This window comes from Globicephala melas, chromosome 14 (assembly GCF_963455315.2).
Source record: "Globicephala melas chromosome 14, mGloMel1.2, whole genome shotgun sequence".
In the NCBI taxonomy this organism is placed as follows: Eukaryota; Metazoa; Chordata; class Mammalia; order Artiodactyla; family Delphinidae; genus Globicephala; species Globicephala melas.
Genome location: NC_083327.1, coordinates 85,805,512 through 85,831,494, shown reverse-complemented (window position 1 = coordinate 85,831,494; position 25,983 = coordinate 85,805,512). Strand labels below are relative to the sequence as shown.

At 47.2% G+C, this 25,983-nt stretch overlaps 1 protein-coding gene across 1 annotated transcript; it reads left to right on the top strand.

Moving 5' to 3' along the window:
• The first annotated feature begins 10,570 nt into the window (after positions 1 to 10,570).
• Positions 10,571 to 25,983, top strand: SFT2D1 (SFT2 domain containing 1). Its single transcript, XM_030852964.2, has 8 exons — positions 10,571 to 10,710; positions 18,074 to 18,160; positions 18,739 to 18,821; positions 19,953 to 20,034; positions 20,978 to 21,013; positions 22,395 to 22,453; positions 23,962 to 23,991; positions 25,452 to 25,983. Exons 1-8 carry the CDS (start codon positions 10,648 to 10,650, stop codon positions 25,489 to 25,491), a joined length of 480 nt encoding a protein of 159 aa, XP_030708824.1. The 5' UTR covers positions 10,571 to 10,647; the 3' UTR covers positions 25,492 to 25,983.

Below are 25,983 nucleotides of genomic sequence, written 5' to 3'. Positions count from 1 at the left end.
TTTGTCTTACTTTACCTGATCTCAGCTCAAGTTCCATAAGAAGAGTACGGGCATCTGCCGTCCAGCTGGAGTTTTCCTAACTGGAACTCAGATAACACACAACAGTCAGAGAAAATAATTTTCATCCTGTGGAAGCAACACAACCAGTACGAGAAGAAGTCCTTCCAGAAAGCCTGGAGCACAGAGCTGCCCTCCCAGGTGCAGGCCTAACCCTCTGCGCTTTCCCCCGTTTACACTAGCACTTGTGGGCTGGTCCCCAGGCAGAGGTGCAAGATCAGGGCCAAAAGAGATAAAGGGGATGGGGCTTCCCTGGTGGCGCAGTGGTTGAGGGTCTGCCTGCCGATGCAGGGGACGCGGGTTCGTGTCCTGGTCCGGGAGGATCCCACATGCCGCGGAGTGGCTGGGCCCGTGAGCCACGGCCACTGAGCCTGCGCGTCCGGAGCCTGTGCTCCGCGACGGGGGAGGCCATGGCAGTGAGAGGCCCGCGTACCGCAAAAAAAAAAAAAGAAAAAAGAAAAGAAATAAAGGGGATGGAGTCTCCTAAATATGAGTTAGAAAGAAAGAAAGAAAGAGAAGGGCGGGGGGTGGGGGGCAGGGGGGCAGGGGGCGGGGGGGGGACGGGGGGCAGGAGGGAGGAATTTGTATGTCGTCAGTTTTAGCAGCCAATGAAATATTTGGGGTTTTCAATAAAATACACAAATCATTAAGATCTCCTATGCCCTCCACCTGTCTGCAGGGAGGACCCTGCTCTTCCTGTGTTAAGTTGTGATGCCCCAGGGACACAGTCACTGGGTTGGGCTGGAAGAGACTCTGCCCCCGGCTTTGGGAGCAAGGAGCACCTGAAGGAGAAGGTGGAAAGCGCAGACACCTGCTTCTCCTCCCGGATGCAGGTGGTTCCCAAAGCGGCTTTGCCCTCCTCGGCTCTCTCCAGGCTTGAGACTCTTCTGTGGCCAAATTACGCCCCCTTGTGGCCTCACAGATTCAAACCCTGAGGTCATGGAGTCGTGATTTGTGTTCAGCTAACGTTTGTTGTAAGGAATACAACAACACTTTTAAAAACACATACATCCTCCTTATTAGAATCTCCCTTTCGCCTCCTAACATACACATGAAAACCTAGGACGAAAAGCTCACACGTTTCTGAGATTTAGCGTCTGGGCCAGTTCAGGCAGGGCCAAGACTGTCGGAAAACAAAGTGCTTTAGATTGTACAACTTTTATTTTTTTGTTTGTTCGTAACCAACCCTTCTGCAAGAGTGATTAACAATGAAATTCATGCAAAAACAAATCTACCCCTTAACCACCTTCTGCTTCCATAAATATCTCTGGACAGGAAACGCAAGTGTGAGTGAAGAAGACCCTGCATGTCAGGAAGGATGTCTGGGAACCGTCCTCGTGACCTCTCTCCCACTCAGGCCGAGCAAAATGAGCCAGTCTCGTCACCAACGGTCTGTTGATGTGGGTGACGTTTGCTCAGCTCTTAACCAGCTGTAAGACTGCAAGAATGTTACTGAATGAGGATGCTTGCCTTATTTATTTAAAAAGGAGGAAAGATGAGATGATTTCTAGTGAACTGTTGGAGTTATAACTTTTTGTTCGTTCATTCATGCAAAAAATATTTAGGGAACATTTACTATGTTCCATGACTCTGCCGGACTCTGGGAATACATAAAGAAAAGGAAACAAACAGAATGACATCGATGTGGAACCTGAGTTCAACAAGCTTACCCTGAGGGGAGTTGTTCCCCCTCTTCACTGGGAAGAGTGTACAGTGTCATGGGCAGGGATACCACAATCACAAGTCCAGACTCTGATCCTAGGAAAACCATGCAAAGAGCTGAGGAAATCACCTTGTACCTGCTCAAACACCTTATAGCTTATGGAAAAATGACCCTCTACTTACTGCAATACACCAACCGCCGGGTAAAGCTGGAGAGCCCCCGTGGACATTTAATCCAGGTATACAGGTGTGCTCCCATGGCAAAGGTTCTAGAAGGATTACTGAAAGGCTAGTTAGAAAACTAGTGCACACATCTCTGGGTTACCCTGGCTTTTATAATAATTGTCACAAATCATCCCATTTATATCAACAGAAACTCATATGAGCACCTAGAATGGACAGTTTGCCGTTTAACTTTTTAGGCACTTTTATCAGCGTCAGTTATATTTCCTGCACTTGCAAGAGCTTTTTATACAACATATGAAAAGTCCCTGCCTAAATTCCTGTAAAATACATTCACTGTTCCGATGATAGGAAAACAAAGACAGACTTGACAATCGTGACAGACGTCTAATACATTTTCTGAAGTTGAAATATGCATTAGTTTGGTGTAAAGATAGCTTGCGATTCAGTCAGCCCACGTAATGGAGTACCAAGAAGGAGAGTGCTGGGTGCTAAGTGAGACCCCAGCTCATGCATCTCGGATGTTAATATTCTTTGTAGCAGCACAAAACAGATGTTTCCTTTTAATCTTTGCTTATCTTAACACAAATTTGCAATTCATTTTCTTAACCAGGGAATAGAATTTCCAAAAGATGCAATCAACGAAAAGTGCATGAAATAATGTTATTTCTAAGAAGAGACATGAAGTAAAAAAACAGCAACAGAAAACCTGCACAAGGTCACAGCACCTAAGAGGCCAGGCTGGAATATAATTACAGGTTTATCCAAATAAATGATGCTAATACCCATCATCACTGAGCAAGCGTTCAGTGTGTAGCAGGCGCAGTCCAAGATCACTACTTCACAACATCCCTATCATGTCGGTACTATTATGATTCCCAATTTACAGAGAAGAAAAAGGAGACAGAGACAAATATGAAGTGAACGGGTCATATAAGTGACAGGATTCAGAGACCCAACATTGGTATAAGCAGTGCCCAAGCTGTCTGTAAACTGACTTCCTCTTCAGCCAAACCAGCTTCAAGGACTCAGGGGTATGGGTCTAACTCAGCGCTCTCTGTTCCCACATGAGTCCCCCTGTGGCCAGTAACCTTTTCTGGCCACGGCAGCTGTAGCTGCATCTCCCCGCCCCACTCACACTGGCCGGCTGGTCACGGCTGCTGCTGACGGTGGCTTAGCTCCTGACACTGACCTTGCAGGTGGCCCCATGGTGGTGCTCACTTCTCCTTGGTTCCCAGGCTGACCGCCCCTCTCACACGTAACCTCGGTGAAGCCACTTGAGTGTTGGCTGAGTCCTCTTGGGGAATGGCCGCCTCACACCGGTCACGCCTGTCCCCAGGGGCAGTCCTGTCCAGTGACAGATGGACACAGAAGTGGAGGCCCGGACCTTTGCCCTCATGATGGGTTGCCTCGCGGGATGGGCTCGAAGCCTCTGCCTAGACTCTATGCCATCGTCTGGGTGCACACCTGCTCCTGTCACGCCCCTGCCGGGGCTGGTCCTGCGTCCTGCACACAGACACCTGCCGCACTGTCTCCGTGGGAACACAGTCGGGGCAGGTGGTAAGGACCTGACCTGTCTGTAAGGGAGCCGCACGCAGGCGTGAAAGCCGAGGGGCTGTCACCTGCGTTTCACTGGTCAGCGGGATGGGAGCCGCATCAGAGTAGGAGAAGGGATGCCCGCCGAGGGGGGCCGAGGCTTGGGCTCTGCAGAGAGAGTTGAGATGGAGAAAGAAGAACGGAATTGATACAGATTTGGAAAGTAAGGTCTCTGGAATTGGGCAGCAAATCCTTGTTTTCATACAAGTATCCCTCCAAATCCACCTCCTGAATAAGGCTGCCTCGGGATCTCCCTGTTTCCCTAGTGGAGGCCAGCGCTTGCACACTTCGCTGTGCATCACCCGAGGGGCCCGGTAGCGGGAAGCCCTCACTTCAGGGCCTGAGGCTCTACGCTTCCAAAACAGTCCCAGGTGCTGCCTTCAGGGGCCACGAATGTCCAAAGTTAAAATTCACCCTGTGCTGTCTTGCTTGTGTTCATTTATGATTAAATATCATTTCAAAAATTAATTTGTAACTTCTTCAAGGGTGAGATAGTATCTTTTTCTTCTCTGAACAAAATAACAAGTACACAACAAATGCACGTTAATCTACTAATTCTTTAAAAGGCAGATTGGGTTATTTTTAATTGGATAGTCATTTAGTTGCACTGATACACACTCTTTTTCTATAGATTGCATCCTGGTCGCAGTTACCATGGGAACATATTTTAACCATTCGTGTAATACTGCAGTCATGTTTCCATCATCCAGTAGGGATATAGCAAATGGAGCAGGAGAAATAAATTGATCAAAATGCTGGATTTACCTTTGCTTTTAAGCAAGCAACATCCAAAACTCGTTTATAGCTGGTTCACTCATTCAAAGTCGTGTGAGGGTCCCTTGCTTTGAGGAACTAGTAAAGGAGTTTCCTGAAGACCTCAAATGGACATTAATAGGGTGACTGGAAGCTCCATTTACAGCAGAGCTGTGACCTCAGCAGGGATTTTATGGCTGAAAACACCACCTGTTGACAGAAAGACAGAGAAAGAGCAGAGTTCTGTTCTTACCTACCAGGCTCTCTGCTCTCTCTCAGGAAACAGGATTTGGGGGTGGCATTTTCTCTCGTCAAGGGGTTTGAGTTGCAAAAACTTTTCCCCTGGGGAATTCCCTGGAGGTCCGGTGGTTAAGACTTGGCCTTTCAATACAGGAGGTGCGGGTTCAATCTCTGGTCGGGGAGCTACGATCCCACATGCCTCGGGTCCAAAAAAGCCAAAACATTAAAAAAAAAAAAAAAAAGAAGTAATATTGCAACAAATTCAATAAAGACTTTAAAAATGGTTTACATCAAAAAATCTTAAGAAAAACAAAAAAAACCTTCTCCCCTGGAAAGATATAATGCCCAACAGATAATCATAAAAAGAATCACCTTTGTGTCTTTCTTTGGAATAACACATTTGAGCAAAATTAAGAAGCAGGATATTTTCCAAAAGAGCAGATCTTTGGGGGACACACTCCTTCACTCAGCACTCAGTGGTTCACGCGGCTCAGTGTGTGAGAAGGGAGCCTGAGGGTCAAAGCACACTGCACACCACTTAGCTCACACATGGCAAGGGTTGGACCTTCTCCTCCTCAGTAGTGGAGGGAGGCCCCGTGAGCACCCACGGCGGAAGAAACGCCTGGCTTATCTGGGCCGTTTGAACGCTCAGCTGTATCTTTCTAGACCTCGCCAGCCCGCTGAAGGGACAGCTACACACAGAACGTGCTCAACACATAATTGTTCATTTACTGACACCTAGGTTTACTTTCACCCCTACAATGAACTTTAGACGTCGTATTGAGGCAAATTATGTCTCAGATCCTTTAAACATGCTCTCGTTACTGTTACTCATGTATTCATTCTATAAACATCCTCTGAGCTTCCATCACGGGGTGAGGTCTGGACACGAGGCAGTCTAGCGGGATGACCGACCTCGGCCAGGCAAAGCTGGGGAGAGACTGGTGACCCTGCTTAGGGATGGACAGAGCATGAGGAGGGCTCTGGGCTCGGACCCCTGGCCACGTCGTAAAAGGTCCGGGAGGGCTCCCCCGAGGAGGAGACCCAGAGGTCAAGTGGGCATTGGCCAAGAAAGGAAGTTTGGAGGAGTTGGGGGTGGGCCTTGGGGGACATGGGAGGCAAGATTTCAAGCAACGAGAACAGGCCTGTGGATGCCGCAGACGCTGAGCACGGAGGCCTGGCTAAACAGGTGGGTCTCCACGTGTGTTTACATGGTGTGCGTGCAGGCATGCACGTACGTGTGCCCCTGTATGTGTTGTGCAAAGAAAGATGTGGTGATGTGTGAGGCTGGAGAGAAGAGCCGGGGCTGGGTCAGGACCAGCTCTGTGCGTTTCTCTAATCTACCCTGCCCTTTGTTATCACGATAGTGCCCTTTACTCTGGGGCTGGAGTGGAGTCCTTGGAGGTTTTTCAGCAGAGGAGTGAGATGAATAGATTTACAATGACCTCCACGCCACGTGTGGAGAACGGCCGGCTGCGGGGCCAGACGAGGGTTTGGCTGGAGCTGACGTCGGCCACTTCTGTGCCGTGTGCGTCCTGGGACAGTGGCGCTGCCAAACCACATGCTGTTTGCCCGCCCGTCTGCCTTCCCCTGGGTGCGGGAGCGGTCTGGCGATCATCTCAGGGGCCCTGCTGACCCGGGAGCATGGCGACGGCGCCCACCTCCTGTTCCAGCGGGACACTCTGAGTGTCGCCCTTATGGCAGGGCTTGTCAGGGCGCTCGCTTTGTTTCCAGGGGTGTGGTCGGGAGGCAGAAAGGAATGAAGGTCTCTCCATCCCCACCCCTGCACAATGACAGCTGGTCCCCACCCTCTGCCTGGGGCAGCCTCACGGCCTTGACGGGCAACCGACTTGGTTCACTCACAAAGCATTCTGGGGCCTCAGTCCTCAAGGAAGAAAAGCTATTGTGTTGCATTTTGTGCCCAGCTTTGCTATCATGTCCAGAGAAGGGATTAAGGCAAGCTTATGAGACAGTCAAGGGCCCATGATGAACTGTCACCAGCTCTCTCCCAACTCATGGCTGCTGCACTCTTTCTAAGGCCCTTCTAGCCGCTCAGGGGCTCAGATTCCAGTGTAATTTCCTACCTGAATTGTCACTGGAGAGTGTCTGATACATTTTTCTACAAAGTACTGTATGAAACTTAAGAAATGGGAATAGGAAACTTGGGATGTTTTGTATTGTCTTTGTTTCAAAATGCTTAAAATGTTTCCATGGGGAAGGGTTCCCGCAGAGGCTCACCGGGTGTTACCTCTCCTAAGGCCCCTCTGGGAACCCAGCCTCTTTCACCACAGTCAGCTGGTGAAGGGGTGCTGGTTTGTGCGTGGGGCCCCTTGGGGGCAGAGGTCTTGACGTGGGATGGAGTGGCCTCTGGGGGGTGGGCTGGCCCTGGGCTTGCCTCCGGAAAGGACCACATGTCTCCCGGGGGGACCTCAGCTTCCCTGACCGAGGGCTCTGCTGGAACTTGTTGTTGCTTCCTTCACTCGGGCTCCCCTGCGGGCTGGTGAAGGGACAGAGGGAGGGTGGGTGGAGGGAGGAGGGAGGAGGGACCATCGCAGGTACGGAGACCCCCCTCTGGCGGGCCTGGAAGGAAGCGGGGACTCTCATCTCGGGGCCCAGGAAAGATGTTCTCAAGCTTTGCATCTCACCACTTGGGACCACCTCCTGCTTGTCCGGCTGCCTCATGTTTGGATAGGCCATTGCCTCTGGAAAGCCCTGTGGCTGAGAAGCAGGAAGAGGAAGGAAGTAGGAAGCTCCCGGCTTTTGTTCTAGGATTCTGGGCACGAAGTACAAGCTAACTTCGGGCTTCCTTACAGACTGTTCACTAGGATGTGTCAGACAAAAAAAAAAAAAAAAAAAAAAAATGCAGGGTGCAAATAGGAAGAATCTATTTGGGGTCGTAAGAATTGCAGTCTGGGAGACAGATTCAGGGCAACCCCAAAGGAGTGTTCCAAGGAAGAGAAAGGATCAGGGGCTTCTGAAGACACAAAGCCAGGAAAAAAGAAAACAAGCCAGGAGGCTGTTAAAGGTTGCCTGGCAAGAACCGTGATTGACAGTCACAAGTGAGAGAAGATTTGTCCTTAAGGCATCGTCAGTTGTTTTAGGGCAGGGGTCCAATAAGTAGATAGACTGTCTCAAGTTATTTTAGGGTAAGGGTCCGATAAGTATCTTGCATTTCTGGCAGGTGCTCTGGACAACTTCATCAGGTCAAAAGGTCAGAGTCCATCCAGGCTGAGGCATGCACGTCACCTTCCTCCGTGGCTTCCTGGTTCCAGGTCACAGAGCTCTCTGAGCAATAATGACTCCATTTAGATTTTCCTTTCACAGATGGGAAGGGAGACAGGGACCCAGAGCAGACATTAGACACGATGAAACAACAGTGATGGTTAGAATCACAAACCCCAGCATTTGTTCAGCACTTGGCATGTGGTAGGCCCCGTCCTTACACCTATAGTCAATCCTTGTCATCTGCAGGTTATGTCTGATAAAGTCGCTGCAAACACTGGTTTACGAAGACTGAGGCCCCACTCCTGCAGACATGGGTCAGGGTCCTGCGAGCCTCTGACTGCGCGTTCCTCAACTGATCAACCCATAACCTTGTCTGAAGTGATTCTGTTTAAAAACTTCGTATTCAGTATGTATTATTCATTAATGTGGAACTCACAGACATCAGCGTACAACAGCCTGAATGAAGCTTCTCTAACACATACTTTTTTTCCATAAGCCTTCTTGTGCTTAGGACCCTAGACAGCACTTCAGCACTAGGCTTGGGGGCTATTTTAAACAGTGAGATCACCAAGAAAAGGCACAAGTATGTGAAAAAATGTAGCAGTAAGCAGACCGCAAAAAGGGCGCCTGTTTGCAGTATGAGTTGAAAACAAGAAGGCACATCACGGCCTTGTTCCACCCCAGCCGTGATGGTGAGTGTTGGGTGACTCACTTTTCACTGTTCTGCACATGTCCTGAGTGACTGCGAAAGTGCTTGCAAGTATTGATCTCGGGGTTACAAATAAATTTTGGCATGTAGGTGAATTTGTAATATAGAACCCCTGAATGATGAGGGTCGATTGATGTATTATTTAATCCTCATAACAACCCTGCAAGGTAGGCACTATTATCACCTTGATTTTCGCACATCAGAAAGTGAAACAGGAGTTTAGGTTGACTTGCCCCAAATGTCACAGCTACAAAACGGGGGAGCCAGGATTCTAACCCAGGCAGTCTGACTATGGAGCCTAGACTCTTATTCAATTATCTCCATTGGCTTATGGCTTCAGTAAATTTTGTGTGGTATTTTTTAGGAAACAAAGCTTGGCTCATAGGGCATGAGAAGTGAAAAGGCCCAAATCATATTCTTAAATCTTCAATATTCTTTTCTAAGTAAAATTTCTTACACCCAGGTACAGGTTGAAAATTATGAAATTGCCCTTTTTAGGTTAAACACAATTGGACACTGGCAAATTCCATGGCTCAACCTCACATATCCTTGGAAAGCTTTCTCCCCATTAGTAGAGGTATCAGTTTGTTTCGTCTTTTTGCATACGCAAAACTAAAGTTACTATACTTCAAAAGGAAAAAATTTAGGGAATGTATAGATGTACTCTTATTATAGAAGCACACAGGTTTATTATTTCATAGCATTTTTTCCGCTCCATTTTCTGATCTTTTTAAGTTAAGGACAAAAGAATAGGATCTCACACTTCAGTATAAACAGGCCAAATATAAGTATTTTCCACCTAAAAGATGCTGAACATTGGACTGTTTTATCAGAGCAAGTGTATCATCTGTGTTTCTAGGGGTCTTACCATGTGTTTTCTATCTCATTGAGATTAGATAAAATTCTACTGAAGGCAGTAAGGATGGGCAATAAAAGCCTTTGGGGCTCCACCTTTTAATTGTTACATTTTAGGGAAGGAACGGAGTAGGTGATGTAATAAAACAGAACAGCAGGCATTTCATCACGATCACACCAAACTGGAAAGCAGGAGTGTATTTATGGAAAACTCCTGGATTCTCTGGAATTCACACTGTACAGGAAGCCCTAGTTTCTCATCTCTCCTTAGCAAGGTAGAGAATAAGAGAGAAAATAAGTCACTACCGGCAGACTGAGGAGACGGCTGACTAGTGTCTCCGATAAACCACCTTATCGGGGTTTGGATGCCAGCTTCTTTTATAGCACAGAAAGGGGTTAGAGACGAGGAAGCAAAGTAAAAAGGCCATACGTTTTGCAAATATTCCCTGGAACTGCCAGCCTGAGTGAGGGGATGTGTTAATGTCTTTTTTTTTTTTCTTTTTGGCAGCCATCTACAGGTGGGCGGGGTGAGACTGTCTCCCTGGGAAACGAAGAGAGGCTCTTTAGTTTAACATTCAGGCAGAGGGGCAGGGTTCCCTGGGGCAGGCCATAATATATGTATATGATTACACCAACAAAAGCGACGAAAAACAAAGGCTGAAATCAAAGAAACAGACGGAACAGGGAGTCGGATTTAGCTCTTCCCTGTTACACCACCAGCGCCCAAAGCCTGCCCCTTGTTCCCGGACTCCCTTCGAGCGGAGATACTCGGCGAACGGCAGTTTAGAACGGAATCCCTGCCAGTATTGGCACAAGGGCCCCAGCCTTCTTCTGTCGGGCCTGGAAGCGGGTCTAGGGCATGGGGCCTCAGTACTGGACCTGAGTCTGCAGACCTAGACTTCTAGTCCCGGCACTGGAGCCCGGGTCCGCAGGCCTGGACGTGGGCCCAAGGCACGCGGCTTCGAGGACACTCGTGAGGATCCGCGTTCGTGGGTCTGTTCATCCAACAAGCAACGGCTGTGCGCACCTCTGGGTCCCGACTCCCGGAGGTCGGAGGCAGCGACTGCTGAACCCGAGCGCGGGAGACCGCAGCTCTCCGCGTCCTTCCCTGACAGCTTCCACCCCGCGGGCCGGCGAGCAGCTAGCACAATGTGGACGCCATACCCCACACACCCCCGCCTGCGGCCACAGGGCCCACACAGGCCAGCGGCGGAACCCGACGCGCATGCGCACGCTGCTACGGGGGCCGCAAGGGCCGCGCCGACGTGCCGGAAGCGGGCTACCCGGACTTCCGGTCGACCCCAAGAGTTTCCGGTTTCGGGTTTCTCGGCGGGCGAGAAGGGCCGTTGCGGCCCAGGAGCAGGGCCATGGATAAGCTTCGGCGAGTCCTGAGCGGCCAGGACGACGAGGAGCAGGGCCTGACTGCACAGGTAGGGAGCCTGCCTCCGGCCTCTGGGGTGAACGTGTGTTGGGGCGGGGCCGCGGAGCGTGGGCAGCGGGCCGCTTCTACCTGCAGAGGTGATGCGGGAGGGCGCCACGGGCCTCCCGGGAAGAACTTGGGGCGCTTTCCAGGTTTCCATGTAGTCTACAGAAGCTCACTTTGAGACCCCCCCCACCCCCAATTTGGCCTTGCGACTCTCAGGAACGTACTTCGCTGCATGTCTTCCTTTCCCAAATAACCCATTTGCCCCCACGCTGCTCTCCCCCAGCCTCCGCTTGGTTTTCTGCGCCTGGTGTGGACTTTGAACTCGGGCTGGCAGCGCAGTAGCTGTGCGGGTACTCGTCCTGCCAGCTGCATAAGCTGAAATCTTAAAGCTTCGTTGCATCTGTTAGACCCTGGAATTAAGTGAGGTGTTGTGAGTGTATGTTTTTTGGAAGGAGGGAGACTGGAGGGAGAAAAAAAAAAAAACACAGGTCATTGAGAAGTGAAATAATACTGAATGAAAAGTTGTCAGTTGAGCCCTCATAAGCGGTTTTTTTAAAAAACAATCCTTGTCTGCGTACTTTACCCACGAGACTTGAAAAGGGTTACTTCCTTTAAAAAGAGGGATAAAAATAGTGCAGGAGGAACTGCTTTGTAAGTATCTTTGTCATTTGCATGCAGACAAATTCTTGCCTGCCTGTCACAGAAGTGGAACATTTAAAATGAAACGGTATTACATAAGGACCTTTTATTTGTCCCTTCTCTTGTCCTAACTTCCTTCCTTGTTATAAACAGCACCTCTTGTGAACAGGATTCTGGACTAGTCTGTGAGGGTTCAGAGACTGAAAGCCAGGCATCTGCTCTAACCAGTTTGGCGAATCGTAATGGTAATACAAGAACCCATAAATGGTAATATGAGAAACGTCCATTAGGCAGCAGTGGCTTACCCAGCTCATTTATTTATTTTATTTTATTTTAATTGTTTTATAAATTTATTTATTTTATTTTATTTTTGGCTGCGTGGGGTCTTCTTTGCTGCACACGGGCTTTCTCTAGTTGTGGCGAGCGGGACTACTCCTCTTTGCAGTGTGCGGGCTCCTCATTGTGGTGGTTTCTCTTGTTGAGCATGGGCTCTAGGCGCGCGGGCTTCAGTAGTTGTGGCACGTGGGCTTAGTAGTTGTGGTGTGCGGGCTCATTAGTTGTGGCTCGCGGGCTCAGTAGTTGTGGCTCACGGGTTCTAGAGCGCAGGCTCAGTAGTTGTGGTGCACGGGCTTAGTTGCTCTGTGGCATGTGGGATCTTCCCAGACCAGGGATCGAACCTGTGTCCCCTGCATTGGCAGGCGGATTCTTAACCACTGTGCCACCAGGGAAGCCCCCAGCTCATTTATTAAACCACTGTTTTATGCTTCACGTTATGCTTTAGGTCTGTGCTATACAAACAGTAGCCCTAGCGACATGCGGCTATTTAAATTTAAGTTAAATAAAATTTAAAATTCCTTTCTCAGCCATACCAACCACGTTTTAGGTGCTGGGTGGGCAAGTAAGTTAGTGGCTGATGCATAGGACAGTACATGCTTGGGGCATTCCATTGCAGAAAGTCCTGTTAGACGGAGCTGCTCTAAACCTTGGGGGCGTGAAGGTGGTGGTGCCACTTCTCTTGAGCCCACTCTCTAGAGGGGAGAAAACTTATGTAGAGAAGTCATTGACCAAAGATTGGAGTGATTGACTGGAATGGACAAGTGCACTGAGTTCAGAAGAGGTGATCATTTATTCATTCAACAAATATTTTGGCGCCTGCATATGTTTGGCTCTGTTCAAGATGCTGGTGTTATAACAGTGACCAAAAGAAAGGCCTCCCCTACATGGAACTTACATTTTAATTGGGGAAAACAGTTAATAAACAAGTAAATATAAAAGTATGTCAGCCAGTGATAAGTGCCATGGAAGAAGGTAAAGCAGGTGGATGAGGTTGGGATCATCTTGTTGTGTTGGATGGTCAGGGAAGATGTGTCTGTTAGGGTGACATTACGGCATAGATCTGAAGAGCACTGGGATATCTGGGTAACCTGTACAAGTAAATATCTCCCAACTCATGCAAATATAGATCCTGAGAACAGGCTCAGCACGTTCAAGACCCGTAAAGAGGCCTCAGGGTGTCTGGAGCCAAGGGCCAGGGAAGCGGGAAGGTGGGAGGTGGGCTCCAGGTCATGTGGGGTGTTGCAGGACACAGTAAGGACTTCAGCCTTTACTCTGAGTGTGCTGAGGAGCTGTTGGGCTTTGAGCAGAGCGGGCATGTGACTGCCTTGGATTTTAAAGGGTCGCCCTGGCTGGTCTGTGGAGAACAGACTGCAGGGGCAAGAGTGGCAGCTGGAGCCTGGTCAGAGGACTAGGGTAGTGGTCCTGGGAAGAGACCTGGGTCAGGGAGGTGGGAGTGACGCTGGCTTAAAGTGAGAGTGGCCAGCCTCTGTAAATGGTCCGAGTGCAGAGCTGAGGGGTTGGGTGTGAGAGTGCTGCTGGAGGGGCCCGGGTGCCTCTGGTTTTGACCTGAGCCGCTGGAGAGATGGAGTCGCCCTTGACTGGGACATGGAAGGCGCATGTTGGGGGGTCATCTGGATGTTGAGTGAGATGCCAGCTAGCATCTGAGTGCAGGTTCTAGAGCTCATGGGAGGAAGTACTTGAGATAACCAAGGGATTGTGGGTAAGTAGAAAAGGGAGAAGGCCCAGGGTTTGACCTCTGGAGCTTTCAGTGAGGAGCTCAGGAGACTGGGAACCTGGAGAAGGCAAGGTCCTGGCAGAGACAAGCTCAGCAGCTCAAGCAGAGCCACAAATGAAGGGGCTAGTTCAGCCGCAGATCACTTCCTGCGATGTAACCAGCCTGGGGCTAAAACCAGGGACGGGGTGGTGATCTGGGGTCTGATGGGGCAGCGAAGGCCTGGAGTCAGGCAGTTTTATGGACTCTGAGGTCGGGGGAGGAGGGTGATTGGGAGGGCTGAGGGGGATGAGTCAGGAGGAGTGTGTCCCCTGTTGGACAGGGAGCTCTCCTAAGGGCCTCAGACAAAGAGCCTCGGGGCTGGGGGTGCAGGGAGGTGAAAGGGCAGGACCAGCCGCTGTCCTTGCCTGCAGCTCCTCTCAGGGGCTGTGGGCCCGGCAGCTTCCCCCACATGCCCTTTTTTTTTTTTTTTGCGGTACGCGGGCCTCTCACTGCTGTGGCCTCTCCCGTTGCGGAGCACAGGCTCCGGACGCGCAGGCTCAGCGGTCATGGCTCACGGGCCCGGCCGCTCCGTGGCACGTGGGATCTTCCCGGACCGGGGCACGAACCCGTGTCCCCTGCATCGGCAGGCGGACTCCCAACCACTGCGCCACCAGGGAAGGCCCCCCCGCCGCGCCTTTTAACCAAGAGCCAGGCCCTCACCCCGCACTTAGCACCCAGGAGTACCCAGTAGGTATTTGTTGAGTGAATCAGTGAATGACTGACTGAGCAGAGGCTGGAGGGTGAAGTCAGGCTTTTTGTCTGTTTAAGATGGAAGAGGCTTACGCGTGTTCACAGGTTGATGGAAGGGGGTCTCCGCAAGAATGTGGTTCACTGTTGTACACGGGGAGAAAAGCCAGCTGTGTCGGTTCCCTGGGACGTCAGGGGGCTTGGCCTCTGAAGCAGGGCGGCCACGTTGGCCTTTGCCCCTGTGCTGTGGTCCGGGGCCAGGAAGGGAGGGTGAGTGTTCCTAGGGTGAGCTTGGTGTTTGGCAACAGCAAGCGGTGCAGGGCATCGCCACGGGGCTTCCGTGTTCTGTGGGAAATAGAGGCAGTGTGTCTGCTGACTGGGGAGGTGCCAGGGCAGGAACTGGAGGTTGAAATGGAGGTGGGTTGGCAGGGTCAGGGGGTGACAGTGAGAAGGCAGGTCCGTGTGACTCCACCCAGAGGAAGAGGAAGGAGGGCTTGAGTCATGCCAGGGTTTTGCTGGTGGATAGAGCAGAAAGGGAACTTGCGCTTTTGTATTGAAGTAAAGGAGGGGATAAAGGGGCCCGAGAGGCTGCGAAGCATCCAGGCAGGAGCCCTTGAATCAGTGCCCTGGGGAGGATGTCGCAGCTGGAGAGCAGTGTGGCCTGGACTTGGAGTGATTTCGGGGAGTACGAGTCCCAGGGTCTCTGAGTGGAGGGGAGAGCAGAGGCTGTCGGAGAGGAGAGAGTGAGGAACAGAAAGGCTGGGCTGTCAACGTGCATGTAGAAAGCACCCGAGACTCTGCTAGGATCTGGGGCAGGACCTGTGGTCGGGGCTGCTGAATGAGAGAGGATGCCTGGGAGAGCGGTGGGTGACGGCGATGAGGAGCCTCTGAGTAGGGGAGGGGACCCCTGGGGAGGTGGGTCAGGACCGCACTGGAGGGGTCGTGGGCGCCTGCTTCTGTGCTCGCTGTCCTCTCGTCTTTATCTCATCGTCCACCACTGTCTCTGGAGGAGCAGTTCTAGGAATTGCATGTATGCGGTGGTTGCCTTTATTCGAGTGGTGGTGGCCCGGGAGCCAGGCCCAGGTGCCCACGCTGTTCCCTTGTGATGGTGTCCTTCTCCCGGCTTCTCCATCCCCTAGGAAGGAAGCTCGTATCTGTGCCATGGGTTCATTCATTCACCTGTAATGTTGGTGCTGTGGTGAAGACGTTTTCCTCCATTGTTTTCAACTTTTTTTTTTTAATAAGTTCTGGTTCCAGGTGAGGTTGATTTATTGCAGCAGGAAGAGGGCACTGGCGAATGGGAGAGTCGCTCCTGCTCTCACGAGGTTTATTCTTGGCTTCCTCTTCCTTTGATAACAAATAAGTAAAATAACTGGTGGCCACTTCAATGTGTGTTTCTTTGCTAAGACTAAATTTACAAGATCAGAATAGTTGCTGGTTTTGGTGGGCTCCTTCCTGATCCCGTTGGACAAGCACGTCACACCTACAAGCACATGTTAACGCGGGTCTGCGGGGTCAGGGCTCCCTCCGTCTCCCTCATGGACAGGGCAGTGCCTGGTTTTCTTGCATGGTGGGCACTGTATCATTTTCCCAATTGGGAGTTAGGGAATCTGTGATTTGTTTCTGTTTCCTGGGCAATCTGAGGGGCTTGCAACAAGTCATCTGCTTGTGGATCAAATATTCCAAATTTACAAATGGAAAGAATTTGTTACATGTTTTGATTTAAAGATCACTTGGCTGATGGTAATGAGAGGAAAAATATCTACTATTTATACAAATGACGCTGCTTAATACTGAGTTGAACTTAAGAACAATGGGGTGATTGAAACTTGTAAAGGAAGTAAAAACAGATGCTTCTTCCACTCTCATAAGTCCTCACGTCATCGTGTATTCGCACTGACCACTTAGAAACCCTGCTTACTTAGGGTACCGTTTCTCCTTTTTTACAAACCAGTAGATTCCCGGTGCGATACGCAGTCTTCAGGGTTTATTCTGTTCTATGTGTATTCTACCTAATCAGATAAAAATGAAATTTAGATGTTTTTATAGGCAGGTTCATTCTTTGTTTAAAAAACAGTGATCAGTTTTAGTATAAACAGATGACATTGCTGGAAACAAGAATGTCTGTGGATTAAAGCAGATTTTAAAAAATATTTAAAATGTGTTCAAAAGTGATGGATGTTACATTGACAGAATCTTTAGTTGTTTTTATCTGCTTTTCATGCTGCATAAGGATTCACAGATCAATCTATTGAGGTAAGGAATTTTGAGCTTTTGCATATAAAACTTTGTATTTTTGCATCATTATTCTTGAAAATACATTATAAGCATGTGGTCTTTTAAGTATATGATAATGCAAGTTAATAATAATTTTGGAATATAAATCCTTATTGTATATTTCTAGTTTCTTGAAACATCTGTTGTTGATACTTTTTCAGCCTTGTTGGGAAAATGAGTTTTAATGGTGTACTTAGTAATGTAAATGTGTACTTACCATTTGCAACAATGTAGACGGACCTAGAGAGTATTGAGCTTAATGAAGAGAAAGGCAAATACTGTATGTTATTGCTTATGTGTGGAATCTAAAAAATAAAACAAATGTGTATAACAGAACAGAAGCGGACTCACAGATACAGAGAACAAACTAGTGGTTACCAGTGGGGAGAGAAGGGGGAGGGGCAATATAGGAGGAGGGGATTAAGAGATACAAACTGGTGTGTATAAAATAGCTAAGCAGCTGAGATGTACAGCACAAGGAAATATCCCCGTTATTTTGTAGTAACCTTAAAGGGAATATAGTTTATAAAAATATTGAATCACTGTGCTGTACAGCTGAAACTAATGTAATATTTAAATAATATAATAACATTGTTGGTGCTTCAGTTACACTGTACTTCAGTGAAAGGAAATGCGTGCTTAATCGTTACTGTGGCCGCATCATAGTGTGACGTGTGTGGAGTGCGGCCCTGTATAACCTGGTTGGAGTCCACGTGACATGCGGGGCTGTTGTCCCCCTGCAGTTGATTCACGTGCGTTCCAAAGTGCGTTTCTAATAACGGTTGTGAGGACGCCAGGGCTTCCGTGACTTGTAGCTGAGGTTGTCAGATGTGCCCCGTGGTAGACGCTGCGGGGGCTCCCCAGGTCCCAGTCACTGGGCGGACGTGCCCGCCGCCCTGCAGCTCAAGCTGTCCTCTTGTGCTCACGCTGTAGCTCCTGCAGCAGCCTGGGCCCTCCGCCCTCTGCCTGCAGCCAGCCACCAGCTGCTGGGAGGAGGGTTCCAGAAGGGCGGCCTGGCCTCAAGCGGCACAGACAGTGAGGTATGGTGTTCACTGAGCTCCAGCTGCAAGCAGGGCCTCACTTGTCCCTCCCCTTCTCTGTCCAGCTGCCCTCCCTTGCCTGAGGGCTCCCCCCCGCCCCGCCCCCAGAGAGGTTCCGGCAGGACAGTCCCCGTGTCAGGCTCTGCGTGTAGGGACTTTGCCCAGATGCCCTCGGACATAGAGATGTTGAGAGAAGGTGTGTGTCTATGAGTCCACCTCAACACCTGTCAACATTTTGCCCGTCTTGTTTCATCTTGCCCCTACTTTTCAATCAATGAGTATTGTATAAGGTACCCCATAGCTTATGTCATGTCATCCACATCAGTGCTTCTCCTGTCCCTAACAGGTGAGAGCTTTCTAAAACCGTATAACACAATAATGCTGTTATCTCGCCTGGCAGAGTTGACAGTGACTCCTCAGGACCGTCTCATTCCCAGACCTGTTGATATTCCCCTTTACGGCCATGGAATCGTAATGTTCTTAAGACTACAATGTGCAGAGTAAAACAGATTCATTGTCTATATTAACATGAAGCTTTGCTTTAATGTAGTATAAAGCATCAGGTCGGCAAGTGATGATTTAAAAACACGTTCTGATTCCCCTTCTTTCCTCAGGTCCTGGACGCCTCGTCCCTCAGTTTCAACACCAGGCTGAAATGGTTTGCCATATGCTTCGCCAGTGGCATCGTCTTCTCTATTCTTGTGCGTTAAGGCTGTATGTTGCTCCGTAATTTCTATTTTGTGTGAGACTGATCATTCCATTTAGTCCCAACATGCAGTCCACTTTATCTGGACTGTTCTGATGGGACATATTTAGTCCCCTGAAATAAAGGGGTAGAGATAAATAAAAAGATGCAGAGATTAATATTTTGGGGGGTTTATGGATTGTTAAAATAATTTCATTTAAGAAAGATCAGTGTGTATTAGGGGGGTTGCAGTCAGTGATTTAGATGGGATGTAGATTTTTGACTTGCCATTTATAAAAAGAATACTTAAGTAGAGTGAGATTTACTCAGATGTATAAAGAAAGTTATGTAATGGCTCATTTATATATACTTATATGCAAATAGGCAGAAGATTCAAATTAGCAAATAACATTGAAAATTAACTACTTTTTAAAAAACTATATAGAGACTATATATTAACACATTTATACATAAACTTTATAATATATGTATATTCTATTATTACTGTTCTATTATTACTATAGTAGCACATTTATATTTTAATCTATTACAGTGGTAAAATTACTTTTAAATAACTATAATATCTTAACTCAGGGAACTGGATTACTGTGGCTTCCTGGTGGCATAAAGCTTTTTGCAGTGTTTTATACCCTTGGAAATATTGCTGCCTTAGCCAGGTATGTACAGAAGTTTGGCTTCTCAAAATATTTCATTTGCTATCATTATCAAAATTTTCTTTTCTAATAGGATATATTTCTGTAGATCTATACATACTGTGAATTCAAAATTTACATTCATTCAATAGATACTTAGACTCCTGCTGTGTGCCAGCTGCCATCATAGAGTGTTCATGGTGGGAATAGCCAGCATTTGGAGGTACTTACTGTGTGCCAGGCCCTATCCTAAGTGTTCTGTGTCTGTCACCCCATTTGTGAGGTGGGCACTGTTATCAGCCCATCTTATAGCATGGTGTAGTAGCATGGGGCGGGGGGGTCACTCCCCGGGGAGGTGCCTAGTGAGGTGACCAGGCCTGGTTCCCACCCGAGAGTCCTCCGGAGCCCCGGCTTGTAGCTGCCTCGGCGAGGGGACCGTCAGATGCCCAGCCGACCAGCGGCGGAAGCAGATCGGGGGTGGCAGTGCCGGGCCCAGGAGTCAGACAGGGCCACACAGTGGCAGTGACTCTGAGGACTGTGCACTGGGCGCTCAGGGAGTCCCCCCCGGGGGCCTTGGGTGCATCTCTGGGGGAGTTGATGTCTGTTAGCGTAGTTGTCACGTTTACGAGCTCTCAGCTTTCAGAGGTGAGCTCCTGCCTCTTCAGGGACGTTCTGCATCAGAGGTGCTGCCCAGTGCAGAGGCGTGAGCCGTGGCCAAGCTCGGTCCCCTCTCCTGGGCTCGCCCCGATGCCCCTCCTCAGACCGCAGCCTGGAAGAGGCCTGAGGGCGCAGTTGCACACTTTTGCCCTTAGACAGTGCTTGTGGGGCTGTTCTCCCCGTTATGACGGGGAACGTGCGTAGAGGTGAGGAAGCAGTGGCTGAATTGGCACCAACGGAGAGCAGGCTGCCTTGTCAGCCTGGACCGGCTCAGCGGTCGCGCTCACCGGCACTGTGAGTGATTTGTGACAGGCGTTCCTGTGTCTCAGAAGACAAAAGGAGTAACGCTTCCTTCTAATGTTAAGGAGAAATGCAACAGACTCAGTGAGATTTTCTAATTAAACTAACATAGGATTTCTTTTCTTAAAAGTACTTATTTTTACACAGCCGGACAAGTTAATAGCTCCCTCTCTCATTTCTTTTATTTGTTTCAAATAGTACATGCTTTTTAATGGGACCCGTGAAACAACTGAAGAAAATGTTTGAAACAACGAGATTGCTTGCAACGATTGTTATGCTGGTAAGTAAATAATGATACTTTTAAAAAACTTTTTTCGAATTTTTTTTTTCTTTTTGCATTACTTTGTGAGGTACTAATGTTATAATTCTCTTGTTGAATGTGACAGTCACATTCTTCAGGCTGTGTGTTTAAAGAGTTTGGATTCGTAGCATTACCTAAAATGATTGGCTGGGTGAATCCTGTTTTCTTTTGTGTATTCTAACAGTGTGGCTCTGTGTATTGCACGTGAAAATGAGAGCTGCATGTATTTCATTTTCAGGCCCCATGGAGCACCTTAATGGACCCCTGTGTGTACTTTCTGGAGGGTGGGCCTGGAAGACGGGTCACTTCTGGGTCCATATGAGGCTTCTCAGGGAGAGTTGGCTTAATTTTGGTGGCCTGTCACCTGGCCTTTGTCGCTCCCCCGTTGGACTGTTGCACAAATACCTAGGCCTCTGTCTCCACGCCTGCCCCACTGCTTTCCCTGCCTCTCCTCGTCTCTCCCCTGCCTCCTCTGGGGGACATAGCTGTGGAATGACAGTGCAGTCTTTCTGTGTGAAATCATAATAACAGGTTGCTTTGTAAAGCTAAGTAAAACAGAACTTACTGTACAGGAGCGGTTGTACTGAGTCCTGCGGTGGCGGCTTGAATTAGTAAACGTTAGCGCAAGCATTCATAAATCCATAACAACAGCTGCTGTCACTCTCATTCATTCTTGAAACAGTCTCTCTGTTGGCTTAGTCAACGGGTGATTTATTACGTGCTTTCAGTTTACCAAGGGATATATATTGCAGCAGTCACAGACTTTAATACTCAGGGAATATATAAGGACAGCTAGAGTAAGCGGTCTCATTAATTTTGTTCTCTAGTGTGTTACCATGCAAATGAATGCAGAATAGTGTATGCATTTTTGTTAAGCTTTGGAAAAGGCTCAAATTGATGATTTTTCTTTCCTTTCCTGTAGTTGTGTTTCATACTTACCCTGTGCGCTGCTCTTTGGGTAAGTTACCTCAACCATATCTGTTTTCTACTAACTGTGTGGCCCCTCACCACGTAGACTGTCATCGCACCATCATTTCCAAGGAGCTCAAAGTCTGGTTTCTTAAAACCCACCAAAGACTGGGTGTCCCTAAAACCTAGTTAACAGCTAGGCTTGCAGTGGATTCTGCCACCTAAAACAGACAGAAGTGAGCTCGTGCTTGCGTCCAGGTCAGACTGGCCCCTCTCTCAGGCCCAGGGCCGTGAGAGGCCCTCGCTGAGGGTCTGCGTGCTCTGTCAGCTGTGCTGATAGCCTCGCTGTGCTGTGGCTCTAGGGTGGGGGGTGCATCGTGAGCATCAGGGTGTCCACACAGTGAGGAGAAAGGGCCGGAAAACAAACCCAAACAGATTAACACAGAGGGACAAAAGGACTTAAATTATTCTTGCACCACTTATGGATGAGGTGAACGGCTCCTCATTAGCCTTCAGAGAAGTTACTTTATTACAATTCAGTTTACTCGTCGATGCTCCTGATTCTTCATTACATTTGCTTATTGTTCCTTATCCACCTCCAAACGGGTCTGAGGAGGTTCTTGAGCTCCCAAGAACACTGCACACTTTAAAGAAGATGGGGTGGCATACGACACACTGCAGAAACGTTCATCAAAAATGTTCTGCTTTTAATTTTGATGATTTAAGGACCGGACTTTAGTTATGCAAGAATGCACTTAATACATCATTTCCCAGTGATAACTTAAAAGAATTTTCGTAAACAATCTTCGCATTTCCCTATGGAAAATTGATTTCTGGTTTGGAAAGGTCCAGCAGTCTGTTTATAAGCAGTAGATTAAAAATAAGTGAAAAAGTAAATAAATAAAAATTTAAAATAAAGATGGACAAGAAATTCTAAAAATAGATCATTTTAAAACAACTGTGGAAACTTTATCTTACATTATTCCAGAAGATCACAATAAAATACAATTTTAGTTCAAAAAATAACTCAAGAAAATGAACAAGTGTGAATGAGAAGGATACGTAAATTCCACATAGGATACAGATCTAATAACCAAGTGGGTATTTTAGAAAGGTTAACCTTGACTTAAAGGACCTAACATGAGAGAGATTTAACATTTTCGGCCTGTGCACATTTATTTCATTAATGTTTAATGCCATATACTTAGCAGCATTTGAATAAATGGAATCAGAGGATTCTAGAAAGAAGATACAATTTATAGATATGTAATTCTCAGATCTCCTGAATCTTAAATTTGTCATACTAGGATTAATGAAACAAGTTGGAGCTATCGTTTATATTTTTGAAGGGGAGGAACTGAACTTGCTTGTGAAAAATATTTTTTAAAAAAATGTTTAACTCATTATTTCTTTGTCTTTGCTGTTGTCAGTGGCATAAGAAGGGGCTGGCCTTATTATTCTGCATATTGCAGTTCTTGTCAATGACCTGGTAAGTCTTACACTAAATAGAAAGTTAAAATTTCCTAAGCAGTGCCATGCATTTTGTTCTGAGCCTGTAAGCCTAGGAAGGTCATTGGCATTTTACCGGGTCAGGTAAGCCTGTGCCTTGGAGGGGAAGGGCCTCCTGAGAGGTCAGGTGCCTGAGGTCTGCAGTGTGTCCTGGGGGGCCTAAATGTGGGAGAGCTGAGGAGAGTTGGGGGCTGTGCTTGCCCAGGCACACAGGGCTGCGTTCACTTCTCTAACGTGTGAAACAGAAATGCAGGAGGTGCCACACGAACCCTGAGGTCCAGGCCGAGCCACAGGATGAGCCCGAGGGCACGGCGGGGAACCACTCACTGCCTGGTATTGCTGAGCACCTGCCGAGTGAGTTCGTTCTGGTGCCGACTCCTCAGCGAGGCTGCTCTGCCCTTGCCTCTCCCTGAGGCGCCCTCCCCTCTGAGCGTTCAGTCACACCGTCCTTCCTGATCGCTCCCTCCCCAGGCCACGTTCAGGTCCTGGGCTGACGGCCCAGCGAATACGATTGAGTTGAATGTGCCCTCCTTGCACGCTCCCGCGTCAGACCAGAAAGGTGTTCTTCACGTACAAAATATTTCTACGAGTGTTTTTCCTTTTTCTTTAGAGCTCAGTCTTGTTTGCTTCCTTGCAATCGTCAGTAAACCCCTTCCTGACTTTGCTGTTTTAAATTTCTCCTTTTTGATATCACCCAATCTGAGATCAGTGGTTTTTGTTTTTTGTTTTTTGTTTTTTTGCGGTACGTGGGCCTCTCCCTGTTGTGGCCTCTCCCGTTGCGGAGCAGAGGCTCCGGACGCGCAGGCTCAGCGGCCATGGCTCACTGGTCCAGCCGCTCCACGGCATGTGGGATCTTCCCGGACTGGGGCACGAACCCGTGTCCCCTGCATCGGCAGGCAGACTCTGAACCGCTGCGCCACCAGGGAAGCCCCAGTCTTTGTTTTGATGCTGTTTCTACCTTTCCGCTGATGGAATGTCAACAGATGTTAAATGCAGTTCTCTGCATGTTACAAAAGAACCTTATGATGATGTTTTACTCTTTTTCAGTGAAATGTGGAAAAATTTAAATCTTTGTTATTTTCTATTAATATGTTGCTTTTTATTGTTAATCTGTACTTAATGATTGCTTTATCCCTGAAGGAGAGTGCAGTTTATTCTGTTATTTTATAGTTTTTATTTTTAAAAAATAACTTGAAAAGGGTAATACAACAGGCTTTTTATTACAGCAGGCTTCAGCAGGCATCAGAATCAGAGTTTTTTTAAAAGCACATTGCTTACTGAGACGCAGTTTCTCATGCAGGAGGTGTGAGGGGGCAGGAATCTGCGTTTTTAACAAGTTCCCCGGTGATGCTGTATGCCGTCAAGGGTCATACTTTGAGAATCACTGTGCAATAGTCTACTGCTTCATTTTTTATGGTGTTAGAATATGGCCATTTGGCAAAAAGGAAAACATCATTCAGTTTCAACGTTCTTGAATTTTTCTTGCAGGTATAGTCTGTCGTACATCCCGTATGCAAGGTGAGCTTGTTTCAATTCTGTCTTGTTTCTGCTCCTCTAATGCTCTTTACACAGATACGTGAATTTTAGTAATTTTCATATTAAAATGTGATTTAAAAGGCTGATTTTGGTTGACTTTGTTCCCAGAAGGAAACTATTTTTTAAATGAGTGGAATAGAAGCTTGCCATATCAAGAAAAAACATGTTGAACAGATGTAACAGGTAGGCTAGGAGTGTACTTCTGATTTACCACCTGAACATTTGCAGTTAGTGAATTTTGGCAAGAGATTCTAGATCCTTCCGCGACTGCAAGTATTCAGTAAATAGGATATGGAGACTTCAGCAAAAATAAATTCTACTTAAAAAAAAAAGAAAGTTAATGAAAAAATGAATCTGATATAGAAATGTTTGTTTTAAGCCAGTAGAAACATATTTATTCTGTATGTCAGGAGGTAATTGCCCTTTGTATAGCAAGAGGTAATTGCTGTTTTCTTGTATCTTTTCAGAGAAATGTACTAATTTAATTATGGAGGAAAAAACAAATACTTAACTGCAGTCTTAAATCTGACCGATTTGGAGGAATATTCTGTTGAGGCACAGCTTTGTTTCTTTGTGAAATTTGGAAACATAGGTTGCATATGAAAAACAGCAGAATTGTATGCCTGATACGAACAGTGAAGGAAATTGATAGCAGTTCTATTTTTATTCAGTTTCAAATGGATGATTCTTTTTGATGAACACCTAAAAGGAGAAAAAGCAAAGCAGGGTCAACTAAAGGAGAGCAGGCTTAGAACAGGAGCGCAGAGGTAACTTGCCAGTCCTCAGGACCTTGGCTGGGAGAGCTCTTGCTGTTTCTCAACGAGGGGAAAAGGTGCCCCAAATGATGTCCACTGCAGTAGAGCTGGAGCTCACAGCCAGGGCAGGGCGTCTGGGCAGTGACCACCCTCCCCAGAAGTGTCGGGCCCTGCCCTTGAGAGCAGCATACAGTCTGTCCGTACATCTCCAGTCTGTTGGTGCTCGCCTTAGCAGTCCGTATTCATATAACAACAGTTCAAACTAACTGTTGTGAAGAGACATGTGAAAGGCGAATGAGGTTTTTCACATGAATTTTTTTGGAATTCTTAGGGACACAGTTATAAACGTTCTGCTTTTTAAAATCCAGTTCATTGTTTCTTTTTAAAAATACTTTCGTTGTTTTGGGTATTTACATTTATTTCTTCATAATAAAATTAGCATATGTGTTGTTTAAGATTTCGAAATAAATAAATACCATTTTAGCAACTAACAAATTATTTCCATGTCTCAGTTCTTGATTTCAAGTGATATTCAACAAAGTTTTAATTATGGAAAGGTACTGGGGGTTCCGCTGAGTTCTGACGGGAAAAGGTGATCGTGTATTTGTCTCTCGGCAGGAATCTTTTTGCAAGTTCACTCTGGAGGCAGGTTATTATATTGTTTTTCCTCTTTTGTTTTTTCACCAGGGATGCAGTAATTAAATGCTGTTCTTCTTTGCTGAGTTAAAATCAGAAACTCTTTGAAAAGACCATTTGAAAGCTGATGTTCTGTTTTTGGTGAAGTATACTTTTCCTGATACAGTAATCACTCCAAAAAAACAACTGCACTGACCATTTAAGACCATTTTGTATACTGATAAAAACTACATGCTAATTAAACTGTTAAATGCTTGTGATGTTAAATTCATTTTGTGTCATTAAGATGCTCTTCCAGAGATAAGGAGATTTTAATCATTGCCACTTGTAAATGATTTTTAGCCAGTTTTTTAAATCTTTTCTAAACAGCATCTGAGATGTGTATATTTAAGGGTAAACCTATGCTGCAAGATATATTCAGCTTTTTTGGTGGTTTTAAAATGTCTACATTTTAAAAATATCTTATTAAAATAAAAACTTTAAATGTGAAATTTTTTATAAGCTAAAAATTGCTAATTATATGTAATAAAAATAATATATAAATCTTTATAATTTTGAAATAAACCCACACTTGGGAAAAACA